General features: G+C 38.5%; 1 protein-coding gene and 1 long non-coding RNA gene across 2 annotated transcripts in view; both read left to right on the top strand.

Annotated features, from left to right (window-relative positions):
* CLHC1 (clathrin heavy chain linker domain containing 1) overlaps positions 1-15756 on the top strand; it is a 41356-nt gene extending 25600 nt beyond the window's left edge. The window contains exons 10-11 of the mRNA XM_050893025.1: positions 15408-15528; positions 15676-15756. Of these exons, the coding sequence (XP_050748982.1) occupies positions 15408-15528; positions 15676-15756 (202 nt within the window). The remainder of the gene's footprint in view (positions 1-15407; positions 15529-15675) is intronic.
* Positions 15757-24399: 8643 nt separating this feature from the next.
* Positions 24400-24860, top strand: LOC127014921 (uncharacterized). The gene is made up of 2 exons (XR_007766247.1): positions 24400-24484; positions 24798-24860. It is a non-coding gene; the product is annotated as an uncharacterized LOC127014921 (long non-coding RNA).
* The last annotated feature ends 465 nt before the right edge of the window (positions 24861-25325 follow it).

Below are 25325 nucleotides of genomic sequence, written 5' to 3'. Positions count from 1 at the left end.
CATGCTCACAGCACTCTGCTAACATTATGCAACCCTTGTAATAGCTCTCTGCAGTAAATACCAATCTTGATTTGCTGCTAGAGAAAATGGGACTTAATTTCCAGGCATGACACCCTGAGGTGCTAAGTGTGTCTCCCCCTGAAGTCAGTGGATATAAATGTTGCTTGGACTATCTGTAAAAAGCTGTGCCCCAGTGGACTTGATGATATTACTTGTGACTGAAAATGTCCTTGTCTAAAACATATTTACAATTTAGAACCTCTGACTGCCATAGCTCTGCATTGCCCAGTTGGGTGCATCCGTTTGCAGTCGCTGAAGCCTCGAATACAGAGAAGCAGCAATTTCCAAAAATACCTGTTGAGCTGCTCATGTCTCCTAGGATAAAGACAGAGATAAACACTGAATAAATATATTTGCTTACAGAACAAAGTTTTAACCTGGAACTAAGCTGTCAAGTTTTCTGTGGATGCTAATTAAGTGACCTGATATGTCTCTGTTGCCATTCTCCCCTGTGTAAAATTAGAATGATAATTGCACATACCTTAGAAGAAACAGGAAGAATAAATCTTTCCCTAGTGCTGAGGCAGTGTTGATCCAATAGAAATATGTCTTAATCTTTCTTATGGTAGAATAAGAGCTAAGGTGCCAATCACTGCTGTCCTTGACATTGTACATTCACTGACAAAGGCATCCTCTTCTTTTGGCAAACTGTGTTCACTCAAATAAACAGGTAGATACTGGGCTCTTCTCTTCCAGTCTTTCCATAATTTACAATATGGCCATAAACAAATGCATCCATGGTTCATTTAACCTGAAATTTCTGAAGAGTTTACCTATAAATGGAAATTTGTTTGAAATTTTGCTGCTTTTTACTCATTTGGCTTACTCTCATTTTTACTCACAAGTAATATAACAGACTATTAGTAGTTTTTAATGTAAAAGTTGAATATAAGGAACATAGGCATGATAGTTTCAATAGTTGCTGCTGCAGTTCTACTTGTGTGTGAGATTGGTGTTGGCAGGCATTGAATTCACTTCCCAAAAATAGAAGACCCACTCTCAATTGCTTTGAGTGTGGTCCTGGGAGATGTTCATGCTTCTTTTTGAACTACCACACTTCAGGATGGGATAATTGTATACATGTCCATAGCAGATATCTTCAGGCATAGAGGTGGACCTAAAAGAGAAGCTTTAATTTGGATCTTAACTTTTGTCACATCTAGGGGCTGTTGGAAGGTCTATGTGAATCCCATTATAAGCTTAATTTCTGAAGTTCAGTTCTAGTTCCGAATTTTCCCTAGATTAGAAATAAGGAGAATTTTTTTTCAATCTGGATGTCCGGTATATATTCTGTCTTTGACATCACTGTTGGCAGACTTCTTGACAGAATAGAAAACCTTTCATTTTGCCCGTTAAGGGAATTTTCATATACCCTGTGTGATAAAAACTTTTGCCATGAATATAGCAAGACTATGCCTCATACTTTTGTTCCTGAATTGTATATAATGAATTATTCCTTATCCAGGGAAATGGGGGACTGGAGTACATGGAAATGTTATGGTTTCCAGAAATATCTCATGCTGCACCTGAGTTATTAGGCTTTCCTGTTGCAGTGCTAACACATATGGCAAGCTCATAGGCACCTGAGATAATACTCTCTTTTCCCTTCCTTTTCAGTGCATCAATATGACTGTCATTTTGTGCCCTTGCTTTAAAATTGGTTTCTTCTTGCAGACTAACATCCAGTCAAAGGGACATCTTGTTTGCAGATAGATCATCTTGGCTACTGTCTAGGAGCTCCTCAAGCATATATTAGTGACTAAAATTATTCATCAGTACTCATTATTAGTTCCTCTGCAAGGGCTTTTGAAGAATAAATAAGTTTCTTTTAATTTTTAAGGATATAGAAATAAGAGTTGTTGATAATAACTGTTGATGTCTCACCACAGTTAGTGCCCCTGAACTGAAGAAACCAGTGTACTTCTGTTGCTGTTCTTTTGCTTTATTTTTGAGCTGTAGCATCTGAAAAGACTGTTTTTAAAAAGGAAAAGTAAATCAAGGGGTGATATAATCCCGATGGTATAGTCCTGAGGACTGTAGACTGAATGTATGGGCTTTAGCAAGTCACTGTTTTTCTCACTCAGGACATGTCTGCACTGGAGAGTGCAGTGTAGCTTAGAGTATCCAGACTAGACTGTCCAGAAACAGGGAAAATTAGCCCATGGCAGACTCTCTTCAGGACTGCTGTAGCTGGAGAGCTTCCGTGTCTCAGTCAAGCAAGCTGGGCTCATTTACAACTTGTTTTGATTTCTATAGATTGTATCTCGGGCTTCAGTAAGGATCCATCTCGTTCTGGTTTTCCCTCTTTAATCTAGGGAACATGTTATGTATGCTATAGGAAAAGCTTTATCAGTTGTGAATAACAAATGTTAGGTGGGGCAGGTAATTTTTGTAGAATGTCTTGAATTTTTTAAGGGCTGCACTAGCATCAGCAACTAGGCAAGAGAGCATGCTGAAGTAGCAGGGGATCATGTCTTGTATCCATTCTCCTTCTAAAAGAGATGTTGAAACTGCATCGAAATAGCAATAACTCTCTTTTGGTACTACGAAACTAAATTCCTGAGAATGATGAATGAGAAAAAAAATGGTTTTAATTCTTTTGATCTAATCTGTGGAGTTTAATTAGGTATCCAGTTTTAAATCCGGTTATGTTTGCATGTGGCTTTAGCACTGCCTCTTAATTCAAAGAGTAAATGCGACCATGTTATTCTCTCACATACTTCTCTGTAAATGGTCTTTAAGGCTGAAATGCCTGTCAGAAATATTCATTAGTTTTCTTTGTGACCTTTTTTATTTTATTCCTGAAAATTTGTTAATAATCTACAAAATGTGGGTAAGCTTCACTTAAAAAAGGAAAAACAAGCAAACTTGAAATAAATAAATCTCACAACTTTTGAGGTTGAGAATAGTTTACATACAGAAACAATGCAGAATTACGAAGACATGCTTTTGGTGACCTTTGGTCACTGTGCATGTGTGCCACACTATGCAAGGTGGTGAGCAGATCCTCCAGAGAAAATGTGCGAGGACCGATTTCCTTTGCTTAGGACTTGTGTTTTTTAAGATGAAAACAAGCATTCAGAATAAAGACGGCCAAACTGACTCATTTTTCCCCAGGCCTTCACCCATCCAGGCCATCTGAAGCCTTGTATCAGCTGGTAACTGTTCCTCACTGTTCCTCTTTCTCAGAACTGCACCTATAAGGGTGGTTAAGGCTTCGTCATCTCTCCTGTCTGCTCTCTTTACAAAAGAAATGTTGCACCTTGCACATAATTCCAATTTGTAAGGAGTTAAATTGTAGAGGAAGTGAACTAAACTGTCCCAGCGTTCAGCACCCTGCTCTGTTCCTGATCCTGGTTTGTGTCCTTTTAGGCCCCAATATGGTCACCTGCATGTTGGCCGTTGCCTAAGCATAGTCTTCTTGAAGTCAAATGAGAGCTATGTGAATAATGGAAAAAGAAGATCTGAGACTGTAAAATCCCAGTGCAAGGACAATGTTTTCCTACTGTGCAGTTCATGTTTCATTCTGAGTCATGCTTAAACAGGTTTAGCAGCTGTGCATTTTAAAGTGTTCTAAAGGCAAGTTATTTTCATGTGAAGGTAGATGTAAAAGCAGTCTGAAATAAATCCAGGTTGACAAATATCAGCTGTGTTAATTTTAGCTAGAATGAAAACTTTCCATTTGAACCTGTGTATGTTTTGGGAACATCATGGACAGTTCATCTGAACTGGTTTCTCCAGTTTTGATTCCTGTTGTTTTGTATCCCCAGCTTTTGATGGAAAGGAGTTAGTTCCTTCCAAACTGACAAGATATTTTGGAAGAACAACTTGTGAACTTCTGAACCTGGTCATCTTTATATAGCTACTCTGGCTTTTATGTCTGGCACAGATGTCTCAACCTTCAGCTATAACCAAACTTCCATCTACCTTTTTTATTTTACTAGTACTTGATTCTGGGAAACACATACACATATCCATATTACCAGCTATCTGTAAGATCCAGGCACACAAGCATGCACTGTGTAAGTTAATAGTGCATCATATGTTGAAATTCAGCTTTCTTCTGTGAATTCATCTATCTCCTACTGTCAGTTATCTGTATTGTATATTTTATAATAGGGCAGCTCATGCATTAAAGATCCTTATTGATCAGCCATGATTTGAAGAAGTGCTACTCAGACTTGGCCTAGAGTTAAGCATAAGTCAAATCAAGGACAGGGCTGGCAAGTATTCAGACTCAGGCACCACAGTGCTGAAATCTGCATTTATTCTAATCTGTTCAGATACGATTTCTGCAATGCAGCCAGTGGCTAAGGCTGACCTTAAATCCAAAGAATCCTTGACTGTTGGTCTGTTTCCAAAGGCTTAATCCCTTTTTGTCTTGAGTTTCTTTTGTTCCTCCTTATGCTTCCACAGAATTTAATGATACTTCTGTTGCTGTTTTATTTTTCCTGAAGCAGTCCTTCACATCACGTATGGATTATTGGTATTTTTGCACATTCTTTTTGAAGTATTAATTTCACTTAATCCTACTTCTGCAGCACTCTGTTTCAGCTGACATGCAAGCATACTTTGAATTGCATCAGTGCTACTCTTGTCAGTCCAGAGGCAGTATCCCAGTGTGATACAAGGCACTCCTCCAAAGAGTCTGAGCTGAACACACAGCCTCCACTTTTCTCCCTGTCTCCCTGTGGTTAAAAATTGGAAACTGAGTGCAGAAATCTTCCTAGCACCGTCATACCACAGATCAACAGTTCAGTGAGTGTGATGCATTAATAAGTGTTACAAATATTACAATTGGAACAAAAAGGGGAAATTAAGAAACAAGCTGTGCTGCCCAAGGTACCCATCTGTGATCTTTGTAGGTAACCTGGCAATGCTTTATTTTATTTTAATAGGTAGAATCTTTAATAGGTAGATTCAGCTGTCTGTTGCTGTGCAGGCAAGACATGTTATCCCATTCTGCTCACTTCCTTCATAACGTCCTTGTGTCAATCCGTGTGTCCCATGTGCGCTCTGAAGAAAACAGCTACGTTCTCCAGGCTGACTGCACTGGGGAAGAGGTTATTGTGAGCAGGACAGGGAGGTTCCTGACCTCATTTTCAGTGCCCAGCCTTCTAGCATCTGGGTTCAGCAATTACAGATGAAAGTCCTTGTGAGTCCCTGGAGCTCACACTCTGCAAGTGGGTAGTGTTTGCACAGTCTGATTACATACAGAGTTGTAAAAGACCTTGAGATCTCTAGAAATTTAGTAGCTTCAAATTCAAGAAACTCTACAAAGTACATATGAGTTAGAATTTTTCTGAGGATTATATGTAAATTTATTTCAGGGACAACAAGATGCACACCTTACCAGTTTCATGCTCTTCAAGATTTAAAAAAAAAAACCAAACCAAAACCCAAACCAAAACCAACCCTCTTAAGATTTCTTTTTGAATATAGCCATGACAGTGTATTTTTCTCTCTGACTTACTTCTTGGAAACAGCTGACTCATTTCTTGCTGAAAAGCTCTCCAAAATTTTCAGCCAATGGCATGGAAAATTTTGATGCAAAGGTTTATAAGAAGCTGAAGTCAAGTTTTTTTAATGGGGAGTGGCAGGCAGCTGGAATTCTGTAAGCCCAGAGTATAATACACATATATGAAAACACAACCTTGATGTTAGATAGTCCAAGTGAATAGAACATGAAAGATTTCTGTTAAAGGAACGTAAAATATTTTAAAACAATTTAATCATTTTTCACTAATAGTAATTGTGTTCATGTGGGTAAGCAAGGCTAGCACAGTTGATTTGTATGTATTATGGACATCTGGCCTTTCCTGTAAATCTGAGCAAGATAACAGGTCTTTGATTTCATCTGGAGTGTAGAGTTTGTATCTGCTTAGCACCGTGGCTGGAAGCTTTTCTGTTCATAGCAGGCAACTGTTTTGCCATAAGTTGAGATTCCGTATCACATACTCAGTAAGTTTCTGTATTACAAAGGTTGTGTAAATTGAATTACACTAACACCACCTATGGATTCAGGGCTATCTTATTTGCATAACAAATGGTCTTACAGTGTGCATACTGTACACTCACCAATTAGGTTTTCTTTTCAGTCCTCTTGGTTGTTCATAACAAGAGGGAAGGTTTTTTTCTCTGGTGGTGGTGTTGCGAAGAAAAGCCGCTAATGAAGGAATGATGAATGGTCTGATTGTGTTGCTGTTTGTATAGTTTCACCTTCATTTGCATCAGTACCAGGCACAGATCCCAAGACTCATTTTTCAGTTTTCAGTGCTCCTCTTCTTTGGCCCCTGCCTGCCCTAGAACCAACCAAACAAGCACATTTATCTTTGCCGCCTAGAATACAGAATAGGAATATTTTCCTTCTTGCATCGTTGGGGCCTACGTGTGGTGGGATGTGTACCTCTCCCAGAGCACATCTCCTGTCTTCTGTTGCAGGTTGATTTGGAAATCTGACACCAGCTGGAGGATACACAAAGTGTCCGGGGAGCTATCACTGTACTTGCCCTCAGGAATGCTTAATGCAACATCTCTAAGTGTGTATCCATTTCCTGCTCCAAGGAATGGATCTGTTATTTAGTCTCCTTTTCCAGCAGTTCCCACGGTGTGTTTGGCACTGTAAACATAACTCCCCTCGCCCCCAAAAACAGAGAAAGCACACAGAGTGTCAAATTGCTTATATAGCAAACCCCTAAACAATTCAAATCAAAAGTCTGTGAGTCAACTCTGCAGAGCAAACAGTGGAGCAATCCCTCTCTCCCCATAGCAGCAAATGAGTTTACGCAACCCACATTGACAAGTGACTCTTCAGTTCTGGAGTTCTTTGGTTCTTCCTATTTTTCCTGTCATTTTGAAAAAACATCAACTGCCAAAAAATAATGATTTTCTTTTTAAAAAAGAAAAAAAGAAAATTAAAGAATGTGGCCCTTTGTTTTCTGTATCTGTTCAGGGAACAAGCTTCATTTGATTGAATGCCAGGGAGAGGATAATGCAATCTCCCATTAGGCTTGTTTGCATCTTTTTCCAGGATGACAGTTTAAGTCTGCTGGCTACAGATGGCCTTTGACAACTGACAACACTTGCTGTTATGCCAGTGTATGACTTCATCCGTGTGACACTGCATGTGACTGCAGCTTTCTTCCTCTTTTGCTTGCAGAAACTGTTCTCCATTTCAGTAGCACCAGAATAACAGAGGTTTCCCTTGCATAAAAGAACCAGAAGCCTAAAACTGCACTGCAGCTTATGCTAGAAGACACTGGGAGCTGGAAAAAACAGTATTGTTGGAATCTGTTTGTTTGGGGTTTTAACCACCAAGTCTGAAGTTAACTTGGCCAAATTTGGTAAAGCATCTTTACAGCTTCAATACTTTTTTGAACCAACAGTTTCCAATTCTGTTAAGGTCCACTTGGTCATTTAAGAGTTTCTGTAGTATCTCTCTCCCATGCACCAGAGTGCATGTAAAGAAACACCAGGCTTTGCAGAGCTGTCTTGTTCTGGTGCAAAGCCTGTGGACCTGTGCTGGAATTTGCAGAAGCAGTTTTTGTCTCCTCTGAGTCTTGGCAGCCTCAGGGAATGCTACAACTTGAATGAATGAAGTCATCCATCATCTAGCAGTGACTGGAGTAGGTTGAACTCACTCCTGTTCTGCCTTTTGCTTCAGAAGCAGGAAAAAAGTAAGGTTTATATTCTAGACTTTTCTTTTTACCACCTTTGAACAAGGCTCACAGTTTGCTTTATAGTTGGTAGCTATTATCTTTTCCTAATTTTTATTACAACTGTTTGATCTAAACATGGTCCTAGGGCCTATTCCAACACAGCTAACTTAATATTGGCTTTAAAAAAAGGGGGGAAAAATACTTTTATCTTTTTCTCAACATTTTTTTCTGTTTATTGTTCTAGACAGAGAGAGAGCCGAGAGACACATACAGTGGTATGGCTCATAGGCAGTGCATACACGTGCTGTCAAAGTAGTCCGTCATACGCCTGGACTGGGGATGAAGTGTAGCAAATATTGGGCCTCATAACAGAAGATGGTAGCCAAAAAGTTAAATGCTCTACAGGAACAAAACTCCAGTCCTTACAGAACATAGTGGTGGCATTATCTGTCAGCACCTGAATTGCAGCTTGCTCTAGCAGACATGGAAATACTTTGAATGCCAGGCACATGGCCTCTGAGTCCTGGGACACATACAGTGCAGAAGGGACCATGAGTCTTCCCTCTTCTAGGAAGTTCTCTGTTGTGTTTTGGAAGAGAAACAAAGCATTCTGAGAAGGTGATTCTGGCTCCATACTGTAAGCAGGTTGAATTAGCCCCTGTCTGATGAATGAGTCACAGAACAGGTCTGTGACTCTCTTTACAAGATAACTTCTTCAACTAGTACTAGTAAAATGTTATATTCCCCACATCCTGCTAAGAAAGGATGAGACAGATGCTGCAGATTTAGAACTTTGACACTTATCCCATCTGGTCATACGGTAATTTGAAAGATGACAAAATAGAGGAATGACACTGACAAAAAGAATTTCTACCCCAGTTTCTTTAGTCATGTGGCGGACGTGTTAGATGAACAATCAGGGTGACATCCAGTGTGTTGGAAGTGCTCAGTTATAGTTCCTGTACTGTTCTGAAATCCATCACCTCCTCTATCAGGCAGAGTGTTTGATCCCTTCAAGCTGGCAGGCATGTGGCCAGCTAAATGTCATCTCTGTTGTGATGCTCAAACCGCCCTCTTCACAGACTTAGCTACCAAAATGTTAGTATTTCTATAGAGTCTCCTAATGCAACTCCTCTTGAAAAGATCTTGGATCCAAAAAATTGATTGCTTCTTGTGCCCTTGATCCTTGTGACTGTGGATGAATCTGTCTGCTCTCTTGTTTTGAGACTTAAGAACATGTGAATTTTCCCCTTGTTTAGCCTGATCTTTCTCTATCTAGTGACTGTGAAGTTGAGCCCTTGGAAAGGACAGAGAAGAATAGCAGCTGCTTGGCTGTGAGAAATCACTTTGGCTGGCAGTTTGTGAAAGAACACAGTCTGTTGACTGGTAGTGATATAAATATTCAGGACTGAATTGACAGTATGCAGGACATAAGCCTGCTGGGAATAGTGAAATTGAGACATGACTTCTTTCTTTCTTTTGTACTCTTTTTGTGAAGGCGTGAAGGGTGTCCAGCAACAAGTTTCTTTCCTTCCCCAAGATAAGCCATTAGAGGACAAATCGAACTGAGCGACAAGGAGTTGTTGGTATTGTTTTCCACTTGGTTTCAACTTCTGCAAACAAAGCTAGAGCTGGTAAGTGCATATGGTTTAGATAGCTTGCTGGACCCTCCCAAAAGTGCTGAGTCTCAAGGTGGCTCTTGCTTCTCCTACGCTGAAGAGGGGCTGCTCTGTACATGACAGAGAGCGCTTTGGTGTTGGCTACATTGGGCCATTTTTTTTGTAGTTCACCTCATTACCTATCAGTTTGAGGCTTGATGCAAAAGATAATTAATTTCAGTGACGGTGAAGAAGCAGCTCTTAGTGACAGTTAGGGGGCTGCATGTAAAAACTAATTAATATGGTGACATCAGTACTGAGGAATGTTATTTGTAGTCATATGTGGCCAAAGAGACCAAGGGTTCTACTCCAAGACATAACCATTAAGAAAAAAAAGCTTTAAAAGGTTTTCTAGTATGCATAGTCCCAGAACATTAAAACTGATCATTAGGGCCCTTTTTAACTTATCCACTCTTGGGTTGGATGAAACCAGTATGATTATTCAGAAGCACTCATAATATCCAGGTGAGAGCTAAGCTAAGAAGCTGCAATTCTGCTTATCAACAGACCTAAAGCTGCATCAGGTTTGAGATTTTCCCAATAATATAGAATAGGACCTAGATCTGTTTATTTGTATTGTATAGTTGCATGTGAAGCAGAACCATTTCATCTGTGTGCTTACATTTATGCCCTTTATTTCCCCTTTTCTTTTTGGGCATTTTTGTGTATGCAGCAAGAGTGCACCTGAGACGAGCTCTGAAAATTGTTGGGTAATCTGCAGGCAAAAAGCATAGTAGGGGAAATGCATGGAAAGAAAACTACCAGATTGTGAAAGGAAGCCAAGACTGACTTTTTGCTTTGTTCTTATTGACACATGCTGTTTCTACTTCACATTCTTACGTTGCTGAGAAACCCTGTCATCTGCAAACAAAAACAGCTCATGCGGTATAGAGCCGAGTGTGTGCAGAATGTAAAGAGGGAGATATCTGTAGTCAGCCTACAAGAGCTTGCCACATTATTTCCATGCACGCAAAAAGTTACTTACTTTTTGGCACCAGATTTACCGCCCTGAGAGGCAACCTTTCTGTAGTTAATACATTTTATGTCAGGAAGTTTTTCTGAAGACTTGACTCCCATATTCTTAAGTAGTAAATAAAAAGCTAGCATTATGAATTATGTTCCAAAGCATCAGTCAATATTGTATTAAAATTACAGCATATGGGATTACTGTGATATTATATAGTCTTTTAACCAGGAACACCTGACTCAGGGTTACTGAATATTTCTCCATACCCTTGAAAAGACAAGTAGTTTTAATACTAGATTTAGTAGATTATTGCAGAATATCTCTAGTTAATATTTTACTGAGAACAGAATTTGATCCTGCAGTATCTTTAACATTTTGGTTTCTGTCCAATTTTGTGTGTCCTCTCATCCATTTATTAACTCTCAGGATGAAAAAAAGAGGCTTAGTTGTGGATTCCTTTCTGAGCTGTTCACCAGCATTTACCCAGTAAGGGCCAAGTCTGTCCTTGGACTTTTAGAAGTGTAGCCCTAACTAGGAAATGCTAAGTCTGCAGGATTATATCTGAAATAAAAATTTGGTCCCAGTGGTGAAATAACAGAACGTTTTCTCAGCCAAAAGCTGCTTAGTCAGACAACCTGAGAGTAATGGACTGGCTATATTTGTATTGCTGCAGTGACACATTGCAAGACTCAAACCAAGAGGGCACAGCTGGCTCAAGATCCCTAATCGAAGATATTCACGGTAATGAAGCATTGTCAACAGTAAGCTGGTGGTAGGCAGATGGCAGTGCACAGACTGCTGTGAAGGGTCTTCTCACATTCAAATTCCCCATTATATCTGCAGGGGTCTTCTGTCCTTAATAGGGGACGCGTAGCTGGGCTTAATGGGTTCTCACTAATGACTAAAAAGGAAAAAAGATGAAGAATTAGCTCCTTTGTGATTTTCCTTTCTTTCTTTCACCCATCCTTGACAGGCTGTAAATGGATTTTCTGTAGCTGCTACATTTCACTGGGAAAATCAGCACGGTATCTTTTTAGATGATTAGTCATTATCTATAGGGTTTGTGCTCAGCTCTTGCACTGTAACCATGTGAGACCAAGAGGTAACAAGGAGACCTTTCAGTTACCAAGTGAGAATTCCTACTGGGGTGTCTATGGGAAAAAATTGCCCCAATGCTGTTCATCCCCAAGGCAGTAACAAGACATGGCTAGCCTCGTTGCTTGTGACCTCCCAGGCTCTGGACACTTAGTTTCTGCAACCATCATGACTACCTGGCTCCTCTTTAAGCAGCTGCATCTGTGCACACTCAAACATGCTGTGTGAACATCATGGAGAGAGAAAGGACTGCAAACCCTCACATTTTCTACATTGTTTTAGCCCACCCTCTGCGTTTTTAGAAGGCTTCAGATTTCCAGATATTCATGATCTAGAATATGTACAAGAAACAGCTTTTTTGTTGATAAGGTTAAGAAATGTACAATTTTAGTTTATCCTTCAGGCTTAGCGAGTAATTCCAACTTCAAGGAAAACTGTGGATTGAGTTCCCTGATGTCCTATGTTTACACTCTGTTTGCAGAGAGCTTGGCATACGCGATGTCGCAGTGTTTGTAGGAAGTGTGTTGGGTCAATATTTCACTTTTGAAGTCTTGAAAAAAGAATGAGGGAGATTCACGAACTGAGAATACTGTTGTCTATATAGGAAAAAAAAAAGAAACCTTTATAATTCAATTAGAAAAAAATGCTGTCCGTATTCGTGATATGTCCTTACTTCGGTGAGGCTGTAAGGCCTGCTATAAGGCAGGAAAGAAAAACCCTTTTAATACAGGCAAGCTTTTTTCAAAGCTGAAGAACCTGAGAAGATGTGGGCTTTTTTCAAAGTATATGGACTCCCCAAACAGATGCAGCCATCAACTCCTTCCAAAAGCCCAGTATGGTTATTCTGCTACACTGTGGTGAAAGAGAAAATGCAGAGATTATTTAATTGGGGATTCCTACCAGGGTGTCTATGGGAAGAAATTGCCCCAGTGCTGGTTTTAAAAATATGCTTTGGCAGGTGAAAACGTGAAGGACAATGGGGATGGAAAAGAGAAACCTACTTTCACAGAAGGATAAACGTATAGACAATTTAAGCTACAGTTTTGGGCTTAGTACATCTGAAATATTTGAGAGAACCTTACATGGCATGTTTCTTAGAGCTGAGTGGTATCCTGGTGTGTGTGAAATTTTTTAACAAAAAACATTACATTTGTTAATAGTCTGTGATAAGCTTATTGTCAGTTTGAAGCTCAATCCAAAGAAATGTGTTTTGTTTTGCGAGGAGGTGATTACCTCTGAGCACACTGCAAATGAGAGAGAGTTTCTCCTGACCAAAACTTGAAGTGGCACAACACCGATCAGCTACTTGGACTCTCACAGATGTGTGAAGTTTCAAAAAGGAGCTATTATAGAAAGCTTATCTGTGGTTTGCCAGTGTTGCAAAGGCATTGCATAGGTTGGTTGCTGAAAAGTCATTTCAGCACTCTGCAGAGCATGACTTAGTATTTTCAGAGCTGAAAAAAGCTTCTTATGACTGCTTCTTCCTTGGCTTATGCTTATATATCCTTTTTTGAAGGAATTCAGATGGTAGTGCTTATGGTTTGAAGACTTCATTGGTCTAAACATAAATGTTGGCAGCCTACGTAGAATGAGTGACATGTAAAAGTTTATGTAGTATGCAGCGATCTTGCCTAATCATGAAGACACAAGTATTTATAGAATGCACAATGGCTTAAGTTGCCTGTAAAACAACAAAATCTGTAAATATCTGTTGTTTGGAAGTGGCCTCCCAGAGCACTCGCTTTCAATAGTTAGGCCGCACTTGACGGAAAGCATCAAACAGCTTTGAGCTGTCATTCTTCCCTACCTTCCTGCCCTTTTCCACCAAGCTGTATCTATATACACAGAGCAGTATGACTTTTCATTATCATCTCTCTTGGCACTGAATAAGAAATCCAGTCTTAAACGATAAATTGACTTGGTTTAACTAGGTAACGTATGGAGATCAATTTTATGTTTACAAAGGAAGGTAAGTAATAGATAGAAAATGAATTCTGCTGTTTACAACTCTAGAAGTAAGCCAGAAAGAACAGTAGAGCATGTTGTCGTACAGAATAGTGCCTTGTATGTGTCTGTAAGATGGCGAAGTGAAGGTATGAAGATTTAATGTCTGTTGAACTCAGTGGAAAGATTCTCTAAGGAGTTGGGGTCATCTGGAGTCTAAGGCTGGGGGAGAAGATATGATGTTACCTCAAAGCTGCGTGTCCTCTTTACTATCCAGCAATGAATTTTATCACTATTTCCCAAAACAAAAAATTAAAATATGTTTTCGTTTAAAAACCATAAAAAGATTAGAAGGTGTTTGAAGGAGACAAGCATAGAAAGATGGAAATAGCTATAGAGGAAAAGAGGAAGATGATGTGGACCAAAGGGAATGAAGGCAGAGAGTGTTGAAGTGAGGTCAGAAGTTGCTTTTAGAAAGTTTTCATTTTGCGGATTTGAATGTATGATTTTAAAAAAAGAACTTGACTCCTTCTGTGTAAAGAAAAGAAACAAAAAGAAGGCAGAAGTATTTTGTAAGTCATGGCTATGGATTGGTTGTTGTTCCTTTCCCCAAAGGAACTTGGATGTTTTGTTTTATTGTGGGAAGTTGCAAGGCATACTTTGAACTCAGCATTGATGTAGCAAAGAACGTTTGAGCTAGCAGAGGAGGCTACTTCCTCAGAAAATGTAATGACTCAGAAGTGACAGCAACAGCAATGACTCCCAGTGAGGATCAGAATTACTCAGCATCATTGTGTGACTGGGCTAAATCAGTTCCCCGACACCATTTTCAGAGATCTGCTGGTGAAAGCTTAAACTGGAGAAGGCTCTGCTGGGGCTGTCAAAGGGAAGAATGGTTTGTGAGGTAATATATACTATAGCTGACTGAAAGATGACAACGCATTCCAGTTTTGGGGTATTTCTTTTTAAAGCTGTTGTGTGATGTCTACCCAGTAACAGCAGAGAAATGAAGCGGCTGTTCCAGGCTGACTCTTCTGGACTTTGCTCTGTTTGCATTTACAGCTAGTGGTTCTGCTTCTCCATAAGAAACAAGCGTCTTAACATGGGCAAGCATAAAAATATAGAAAAATCCAGAAGGCAGTTACATTCAGTTGGCCTAAATTACACAGGTTAATTAACATAATTGAGGTTTGCTGGTTTATTGTAGCTGAGGATCTGGCCAAAATAAGTACAGCATTTAGCACAGTTGTAATGTACCTTCAATTAACAGAAAATTAGAAACACTTGTAATTGCTAGTATATCTGGTAAATAACTGAAATAGACTCAATCATTCATTTCTATTTGAATTCCATCTGTAAGAAGCAATGGCAGATTTTCTGAATCAGATATGTAAAATGACTGTGATAGCTTTTGTTCAGCCATGAAATGAGACATTTGAACACGGTAGATCACCCAGCATTTTGATAACATGAAATAATGAAGTGGTAAAATGCTCTTAGCACCCTACTAATTGGTTATAATGGAAGTAAATTACCTTGGTTGAAAATTGCTTAATGGACAACTTAAGATAGGTTTCATTTGTTTGGGAGGTTGTTGAGATGTTTATTGTATTGTACAGACAAGAGAGTTTTGGTCAAAAACTTTGAAAACAAAATATGCTCATCAGAATCCTTATTAATGTAGCCTTGATGCTGCGTAATAAGGTAGTCCAGTTTGAACTTGAAAGCCGCATTGCCAGCACTGATACAATTCTGCAGCTTGGGTGACTCTAAGAAACTAAGCAATTGTCACCTCTAACCTGTCATGTCTCCAGATGGATGTTCAGTGTAACGCCACAATGCTTGTAAAAAAAACCAAAAACACCCAACCCCAAAACAACAAACCAAAACCAACCCCCCAAAAAACCCAAACCAAAAAAGTCGCCATGACAGCTTTCATTAACTGAAGGACTAACTCACTATTGTTAGCCTTCCTGAGTGAAATTTGTGTGTACAACCAATGTTAATGTAAATGTTCCTTAATAGGAGCTCTGTGCCTCTCTGCATCAGCTTCCACTATGCGGAGAGTTCAAAAGGAAGGAGAATATCCAGTGGGAGCCTTTGGAGAGCAGGGAGACTGTCCACGGACTTACTGTCTTTCAATCAGGTTTGTCTATTGGAAAGATATTTCCAGTAGCTAGCAACAGGTTTTCCTCTTTTTCAATGAATATAAACAATTTATACTTCCAACAGGGAGTCCAGATAAAATTTGCTTTCTGTTTTTAGCCTAAGTCATAATTTTGTTTTAGGGCAGGTTCAGCTACATAGACTACATACACAGGCTAAACAAAGGAGACAACGAAGAGTGCCAAAAGAGCAAGATGAAAGTTCCTGAAAGAAAAATCAGTCTTTTTCAGACAGGCTTTAATTTTATTTTGGAACAAGGAAAGGACAAAAATTATCTATGTCTACTATTGGTGGGGGGAGAGAAAGAAAAGAATGATTGCTACAGCGCAGAAATGAATAATTTTAGTCATGTCAGTGAAAATATTTCTTTCCAAACAGAAAATATTCAGTTTTAACTGTCTCAGTTTACCCACTGGCTGCTCCCTTTAGTACTTTCACTTTCTGTGGCAGTACTTTCCCTGATCATTTCTACACTTGGACATTCCACATTTCTTCTTTCTGTCTAGAGATAAATACTGAATATCTTACAGTTCAGATGGTTGCTGTCCAGGTTAAAAGTGGGAAAGCAATAGTTACTGAATTGTTAATTTTATTTGCTCAGAATTTAGTGAAATAATTGTCTGCTTAACTCGCTGCTTGATATTTTTTATGCTTGAAAAATATCTCTAATTGAAGGATTATATCATGCCGTGTACATGACTGCTGTGAATCAAGTCCCCATTAAAGGTTTTTACCCATCCATCTTCTGTTCCTCTTTAACATAACAAATACTAAATAAGATCACATTTGGAGAGGTCTGAAGTTGTGATATCTTTCAATTATACTTAAGTATTCTTGGATTTCTGATATCGTACTAGGGCTAATTCTACAGTCCCTTGGGGCTGTACAAAAATAATGGGAGCAGGCATTTCAGCAAGTTCTCAGGGTTAATTCCGGAAATTCAGGTCCTCTCTTTGGAGCTAATTCTTTATGCACCTAAGTATTGCTGTTAAGCAACACAGGCTTATTTCCTTGAGTAAAATTCATATGTACAGGTGAGGCTTGTTGAGTATTTTTGGCTTCTGTGTAAACATGAGGCAATGTAAATCAAACCAGGCTGTAAATATTTTTCATCGCTGTTGCAATCTTGTTGCTTCAATACACAAACAGTAAAATACAATTTAGGGGAAACTAGAAACTTAATAATAAGATTTATTGAAATATTTACCAGTGCAAAGGCCCAATCTTGATATCTTTGTAATGATGTAAATCACTAAGGCTTAATGTAAGTATCTGCTAGATGTGTGAGGCCTGGAAATGAATTGTTTTGCATTTACAAAGTCAGAGGAAATATACTTGGCATAAACTGTTTCATAAAAATTTAACACAGATCACTGCCTGACAGCCTGGTTTATCCTGCGTGTATTAAAGACGATTTCAGGGGTTTTGTACTAAGTGCTATCATCTTTTTGGCTGAAGTCTCCAACATTTATACCCATGAATTATTTTATTTATGTGAATACTTTTATTGAACTCATGCATGTAAATATTTTCAGCGTGGAGCCTTGATCAGTGTAAATTCTTTAGAGAAGCGATTATAATACTTAATTTTTGGCTCTGTTGTAACAGAAATAATAATTTAAACACATATCAGAAATACATTTGTAAAAACTTCAGTGGCAAATACTCTTTCTAAAATGTGTTTTGAAAAAGGACATATCACTAACCATTAAGAAGAAATTTACAGGAGTGTAAAAACATTGGATTTATGTATGTTGGGAGACAAAATTTAAATCTTTCAGATAAACTTGTCTGTGTAATCATGCTACATGTATTTAAGAAAAAGGAGATTTTTTTTTTTTTTTTAACTGACTATATTTGAAAAGAAATTTATTGTAAAGGTTGTGGGCCAAATGAAATCTGGTATCAGTGTTTATAATCCTGTTGATCTCAGTTGAATTGCATATGGTAAATCAGGTTTGGACCACTTGACTCAACAATTTGTTGATCTTTTTTACAAAAGATCAAATTTAAGTCTAGTTGTGATCAAGCAAATTTCTACTGAGGTTACAGTCATACCAACTAATTTCAGACCATGTCAGCCATTGACCCAATTTTTTCTATAATGGGATACTTAAAGGAGTAGATTTTGGTCTTTCTATGGATGCATGGGAACACTCAAATATACTCTGCCATTGGCCAAAAATCTTGGGCCAAATATTCCGTGTTAGTTAAATATATCTGGATGAAGTTATAAAGTCAGATTAGTACTTTACACTGCTGAATAAGTTTCACCAATATAGTAATTAAAATGTGTTTGGTTGCCTAGGATTTCCTGCTACATCTGTCTTACTGAAATCTTTCCTACTACAGAGAAAAACTACTCATTCAGGTAAGAACACTGATTTTTTTTTCTTGGAGCATTGAAGCATAGGTATTCAGAGACATGCATCAAGTCTTTGTAATTCGATTTTTCTAACTGTGCTGTATAATGTAAAGGGCTTCAGAAGCATCTTTCTGTGCCAGGATGGAGTTCACTTTGCATGCCTTGCTTTATTAAATGTGAGAAGCACACCAGCACTAGAAATGCCTGGCTGATAAGCTGGTGCACTTTTTATCTACTTTGGAGCCTGACTGACATCTTTGAACACTGTTGTATCTAAACAGCTTGAATATGTGACCTCATTCCTTAAATACCATCACTTGAACAGCTCTTGTTGCTAAAATAAAAGCAGTGTTGATTCTCTGTTGTGAAAACTCCTACAGACCCTCTGACAGGCGAAAACTAAACCACACCTTCTTTTACTATGATAAAAATGATTGCTTATTTGTAGCAATTACAGTGTACCTGTAGCAGCAATTACAGTGACGGTATCGCTTGCGGTTTTTATCACATTCACTTTATGTTGACCTGTGACTGTCACAGAAAGCTCTGGCACATGGAATAAGACTAGGAAACAGACGTCAATGAAAATGATCCCAGAAAGGTAAAGTGGCTGAATAATTTTGTTTTCTTATACTGACAAGTAGTTTGTTAACTACTCCCTAAATTGAAGGAAGATTGGAGTTGAGCCAAACTTTCCAGTAAGATAAAAAGAGGCCAGTATCAGCTTTCTCATTTTATGCTGTCTTTTAATGCTCAGAAATAAGCCTTCTGCAATGCAGGCCTGTGTCAGTCCTTTGTTACGTATAACCAGGATTTTAAAAACACAAGCTATGCTCTCCATTCAAACACAACTATGTGTTTCTCTGGAAACAATGTTTGGAAGTTTTCTCCCAAGAGGTGATATTTGGAAAAGCTGAACTTTTACTGGGAAGCTGAAGTATGGACTGGTTAAAAAGAAGCTTAAAATTTTTATCTGTGAAAACCATTTTTGTGAGAGGACTGATGTGCAAATCTCCTGCAAAGTAAAAAGAAAAAAAAATTTCTCATTTTGGTGAGCATATTTATTGACTATTGTTTAAACAGTCTTTTCAGTAAGTTTGAGTTTGGTGCTTAAAATAGTATTTTGAAATGCAATTGTGACTACATATTTGCATACAATTGTTTTGCAGATGCTTTTATGACTATAGATGCAAACTCTGTTACTTGCTATGTTTTGTTACTATTGGCAGTATTGAGGCAAGAGCCATAAAGGCCAAAGGGGTCATAGGACAGAAAGGATATTCAGGTAACTACTGCATCTTTAGCATAATCTAGACCTCTCCCCTCAAAAACTGGCTATAAATTGTTTTAAATTGTGTTTTATTTTCAGAATATAACCTAATTTTCTTAAAGTAAAAACTTTTTAAATATAAACCCTGCTCTTAGGTCCAGTCCAGCAAATACTTTGCTACGAAGCACAGTTTTGGATACTAGACAGGGCAGGTTGTGACTATGAAGAAGAACACACATATACAAGCACTGCAGAATCAAGACCGTTTAGTTGGTATACAAGCAAGTGAGAATGCTTATGATTTTATTTATGGATGTGAGGGTCAAAAGAATTAGAAATTGGTGTTGTCCTTGAATTATGTATTGCATACAACCACGATTTACTTATTGAAAGTTTTACTGGATTGAAATAAAGGTAGATTACGTGGATTGATTTATACTAAAAAGAGCTCACTATTTTTAATCTTTTCATCCAGTAATATGAATTGCCATCAGGATCAGTGTATGCTGTTGCCTGTTTCTTAAAGCTCAGCATTATTTTGTTAAGGGAAGCGTTTGACCAAGAGTGACAACTTCAATTTGTATTTTAATTTATAACAACCAGATACAGCATTTAGATAAAAATAAAGGACTTCAGTGTAACTTTGTATGCCAAACCTGCATTTGGGGGGAAAAAAAGGGCAAGCAATCTTGAGTACAGTCTCTATGTAACTTTAGTGATCACAGGAGGTTGGACATTTCTGCAGGAGAAAGATAGTAGATGCAGTCAAGTTGCTAGTTAGCTGGGCACATTTGTATACCTGCTGGTGAGACAGAGAGGACTCAGGCGAGCCTGTTTGGCACTTGGGAAGGTGAGGGAATTGCTGCCTTGGAGAAAGTGCTCGGGTTGAGATTCCACAAGGCTTTAAAGGTCAAGAGGAAGCACCTTGAGGCCAATATTGAATGTGGCTGGCAACCAGGGTAACTAAGCCACTAAGGGAGTTATGTGCTTATGCTGTCTGCTGCCAACAAAACTCCTGCCAACATCTTTTTGTAGTAGATGAAGTCTATTAATTCTGCATGCATACACATACAGCAGAAAGGGTCTAACATTACGCTGATCTAAATGGAACAAAACATAGACATGAAGAAGGACAGTCGCATCCGAAAGAGGCAAGGAAGTGCATTGGCAATATTCCCAAAAAGAAAGGAGAAACATTTCACTCGCATGAAGGCACACTGGTTGTGCGCTGGACCAGAGATTCCTAGGGTTGAGAAAGAGCAGTATGAGATGTTGTAAAAGAAATGCAGAGTTTAAATTGTATCTGGATAACACGGACGTTTTCTCTGTTCATACTGCATTAATTTGCAGACTTCTTAACACTCTGCATACAGAGGAGTCAGGTGCACTGGCAACTCGCAGAAGTGGCAGATGGAATAGTGGTAATGATTTTTAATTACATCTTTGTGATACTTGGCATATGAATGAAATTTAAGCTTCCTGATGATTTTATTAGATCCATAAGTGAAAAATTTACAGATTGAAGGAAAGAACTGAAAATAGTGCTTTGAGGAGATCCATAATGAGTGATTTAATGAAGTAGTTAAATCCACTGTAGAACACAAACTGTTTTTAATTGGAAACATTGGACAGTTTAATCTTTCTATCAAATGTTCAGAGGAAATCAAATACCCCGTTGTATAAAAAGCAGCTGGGACATAGGGAGAATGGCACTTATATCAGTGCTCTCTAAGAGGTCAATGACAATTTTAATTGATGCTATTTCAGTTCTTGTGGTATGGTGGTAACTAGAATAGAAATATCTGAACTGCTTGTTCTTAGAAATATGTGGACTTTATTCAGGAGAATCTTCAGCTTAGAATCAAGTACAAAGATTAGATGAAATCTGCAGATGCAAGAAAATGGGTTCAGTTAAAGATAGTTCTGTGGGTACATCCCATTCCATTAATTTCTGAAAAATACAGGGAGTGGCAACATTCACTTATTTACAAAGACACAGTTAACAGTTAAGCCAGGTATCATTAAAAATGCATGTTGCACAAAACCTAGTATACAGTTCTAAGAAAAAGATTATAAACAACAATTGCTTTAAAGATTTCTTTTCTTGATTTTTTTAGACTTTGCAGAGCCCTTTTATGGCTTGTTCTTTGTCAGCCTGAGATCACAGCATGGTCCTACTAAATCCATCTCTGGATTTCTTTGGTGTCAGTGTTGCATACCATCCCAAACAGAAACTGTATTACTAAAGTAGTGGGAATATGGGCTCAAGTATGAACAATAGCAGTATTCCCAGTTTGGTTTTGCTTTTTTCAAGTATACAGAGGAAGATTGCTATAGGGCATTAGAGACAATAACAGGAAACAGAATATAACTAATTTTGGAGATAGAGTATTTCTAAAGTTTATCTGTGAAGAGACCTACTGTCATTCATTTAAAAAAAAACAAAAAAAAGAAAAAAATTCTAGCTTTTGGTCTTTGCTATGGGCTGAAAGCTTGTAGTAGGGTATTGGGAAGTATTTTGTAGGTTGTGGTATATAAGTATGTGAAGAGTGGATGATCTTTTGACCTCTCTGGACTAAACATCGGGAAGGCGGACTTTGGGAGTCAGGTGGTCCCATCCACTTCCATGTTTCTGTGAGGTATGGTGAATTTGGTATCAGACATTAGCTTGGAGTGTTATTCCGCACAGAGATATCTTCTGATACTATGCTTTTCATGTAGCCCACGTTTCATTTAGTTAATTTTGAACCTCTTAAGCCTAAGTGTAGCAAGCCAGATTCTCAGCTAACACTAATTCCCAACAGTGTGTTGATTTCAATGAAGCAGCCTGAATCTATACAAGCTGAGGATCTAATCCAGTAACTCTTTGCATAAGAAGGTTGGATCTGATTTTAGTGACAATTCTCTTAAGTCCATAATATGAACTCTCTAGAGCTAATCTTTACCCACGTTGGTAAAAATTAAGGATCACTTCACTTTTCCCAGAAGCAAATATACATTTGCATGATTTCACACATTTCTGGGGTTATCTTTTGAAAATAGTATAGTCTACCAATGTCATTAACACGTAAAGCTGCGACAAAGTGCTGTGGTATTCTTAGAATGAGGTTGTGCTCCTTACACTGCAGAGCTGTGTAGAAGAAAAGCTCCCTCTGGAGAAACAAGGGGGAGATGATTTCTGCAGGGCTGCTGCGTGCCCGGAAAGTGGTCCACAATCCACAGTTCTCAAACTGATGCAGCAGGGTGTCAGATCTATTCTTGTGGTACTTCAAACCCTCATAAGTACTGAGGATTATATTAATATTGGTAACTTTATGTTAGGACATCACCAACTTCTTTTTAAGTGTCCTTTTTTCCCGTGCTAGCTGTGGTTCATGTTGCTTTCCCAAACTCTTGTCAGTTCAGCTCATTTGTGTTTCTCACTTCATCACACCAGTCTCTGGGTTTGAAGTGGCTATACTGGAGTCACACTTACTTCAGCTGAAGAAGTGATGAGTTAAATAGCTGCATCTCTTGAACTGTTCATTTCCAAGTTTGGATACCTTTTGATTTTTTTCCCCAGCTCTATTGTGCTTTCTAGGTTTTAGGTGTAATCCTTCCAAAATGCTTTAATCACATTAAAGGTTTAATCATAGTAACGGTTTTGCTTATTACTATTATTATATATTCAAATGTCTTTTCAGCTTTTATTTGTGGGTGGGGTTTTTTTTTGCTTAATAGTCATTTGAGGATGAATTCTTAGTCTACAAGAAGTTTAATCTGAGTGGTATTCATAAATGCAGAGACTCAAATTTGTTATTATTCATTAAATGAATGCATGGTTGTTTCAGAATATTGTCTAACTTAGGGTAACACCTTCCTATTTTAATATCTTTATACAATTGGAACAAGCAGAATGGAAGGTCAGGCTGTAAAGTCAGTCCTCATCATACTAAAAACACTATAACAACTGCCTCTTGATTTATCTTGCACCAGATTTTAGTCCTCTTGCCTTCAGATACCCATAAACAACTGCATTTTACTGTAGTAACGCTTAGATGCACATGCCTGAGAGAAAAACTGGTCCTTAGAAATAAGTTTTGAATGAGAAGGGAGAGTAGAGCATAATATAGGCTTAAATGTATATCTAAAATAACAGAACTGAGTCAAACTATAAATACATTCAATGCAGCAAGGTAACCTGAAATTAGATTTTTTTTGTTGTTTTTCTGCCTCACCTGTTTTTGTGCTTGTAAGGAGGATTTTATGCCCTCTCCTTTCTTCTGTCTTCATTTCAAATAACAGAACTGAATCAAACTATTAATACATTCAGTGCAACAAGGTAACCTGAAATTACATTTTTCACTGTTTCTCTGCCTCATCTGGTTTTGTGCTAGAAAAGGGGATTTCTTGCCCTTTCCTTTTTATCTTCATCTTTTACAATTTCTGTATATTGGGCTCATGATTCATTTCACTCTTTTTCTCCGAACCCTCTCATGTCTGGCCACAGGCCACTCTTTCAAAAACTTCGGGATACAGATTCCATTTTGTTCTGCCTATTTTCTTTCTTCTCCAGCTGCTACTGACTGACACTGCATGGCTTGTCCTCCCATCCAGGCTGCAAAGCACCGGGAGCTTGCTCAGCTATCATTCACAGTTTCTGTGCACAAATTCCTACCTTTTTCATTTGCCATTTCAATCTCTTCCCCACATAACTATCGCTGACAAGCCCCAAAACTCCTAGCTTCAGTATTGCGTTGCTCTTCCTGAGAAAATGACTTCATTCAGACACATGGACAGGAACAGCCAGCCATTCTTCATGCTCGCTATATTAGATGGCCATTATTTTTGGAAGAGTACCACACAGCTTATGGCAGTGTCAGAGTTGCTGTGTAGCAGCACTGAGAACACAAATACCCAACATTATCTCTTGCAGTAATCTTGTGGGTTCCTCATCCAAGTATTGCCAAACCCCAAACCCGCCTATCTTGTCAAATCCCATGTGACGTTGCCCCAGGTGACATGGCTACAAACATTGCGTACACATATCCCACACATCTGTGTGTTGCCAATACTCGGAAAGGATTTTAAAACAAATCAGTCGTGCTGACGTGAAGCATGACACGAAGCAGAATAATTGGAAATTAAATTGTTCTGTATATTGTGCCATTAACTTCATGGGCATAATGATTCTTCTGAACTTTCGCAGTGTGGGTTACCAGCACCTGGTTCAGCAGCGCTTCCAGGTGACGTGTTTGGCCTGTCTGCAGAGTTGTGAGAAATCTGATTGAAAAAGACAAAAAAAGCCCATCCTGGCAGGAGGTATTTATAGTATCTATGTATCATACAGGGGCTGTGATCAGGATTGTGGGTTCGTTGTGTTACGCCCTGTAAATAGGAGATGATGTAGTCTTTGCCTTAGAAGCTTACAACTGATGAGTACTCACAGAAGTGTGTGCAATTAGCTATAATATAATATATAGTGCCTGTATATGCTATCTGTTATATTCTGGTCTGCATAAGTATCTAAATTTAGTATTATGGGATGCTATTCTTAGCTCACTGAAGATCTTTTTTTTACTCTTTTTTTTTTTTTTTTCTCAATGCATGTATATATTTCCTTGCTTGCTCCTAGATCTGTCTTTCAAATCCAAGCAAATCCAAAATATCTGCAAGAGAAATCAGCTAACCAGTAATGGTAGGTAGCAAACTGGCTGCTCTTTTTCCACTGACCTCTTTGGTTTGTTGTTACCTCATTTTTCCAAAACACCCCCACGCAACATGTCTTTCATCCACCTGTTGTATTGTGTCTTGTGAACTGTGTGTAGGAGGAACTGACTTCTTAACATGCCAGTACATTGCATAACGCAGTGAGCCTTGGCACTTGACTGGGAAGCCTAAGCACTCCATAGGGTAAACATGAACCTAATTAAAGCCAAACAGCCGGTCAGGCCAGAGACAGTACATTTTGGTTTTTTGGTTCACATTTTGCATATGCATTTATACATACATACATATATATGCCGCACACAACTATAAATGCATAAATACTTAGGCTGAAGGAATATCCATAATTTGAACTGAAATTTCCAAGCAGAGAGGAAGACAAAATCCCTAACGCAGTGTGTTTAAAAATTACATATTGGTAGGAACGCAGTAAAAA

This window comes from Gymnogyps californianus, chromosome 3, assembly GCF_018139145.2.
Source record: "Gymnogyps californianus isolate 813 chromosome 3, ASM1813914v2, whole genome shotgun sequence".
In the NCBI taxonomy this organism is placed as follows: Eukaryota; Metazoa; Chordata; class Aves; order Accipitriformes; family Cathartidae; genus Gymnogyps; species Gymnogyps californianus.
This window is presented reverse-complemented; position numbering and strand designations above follow the sequence as displayed.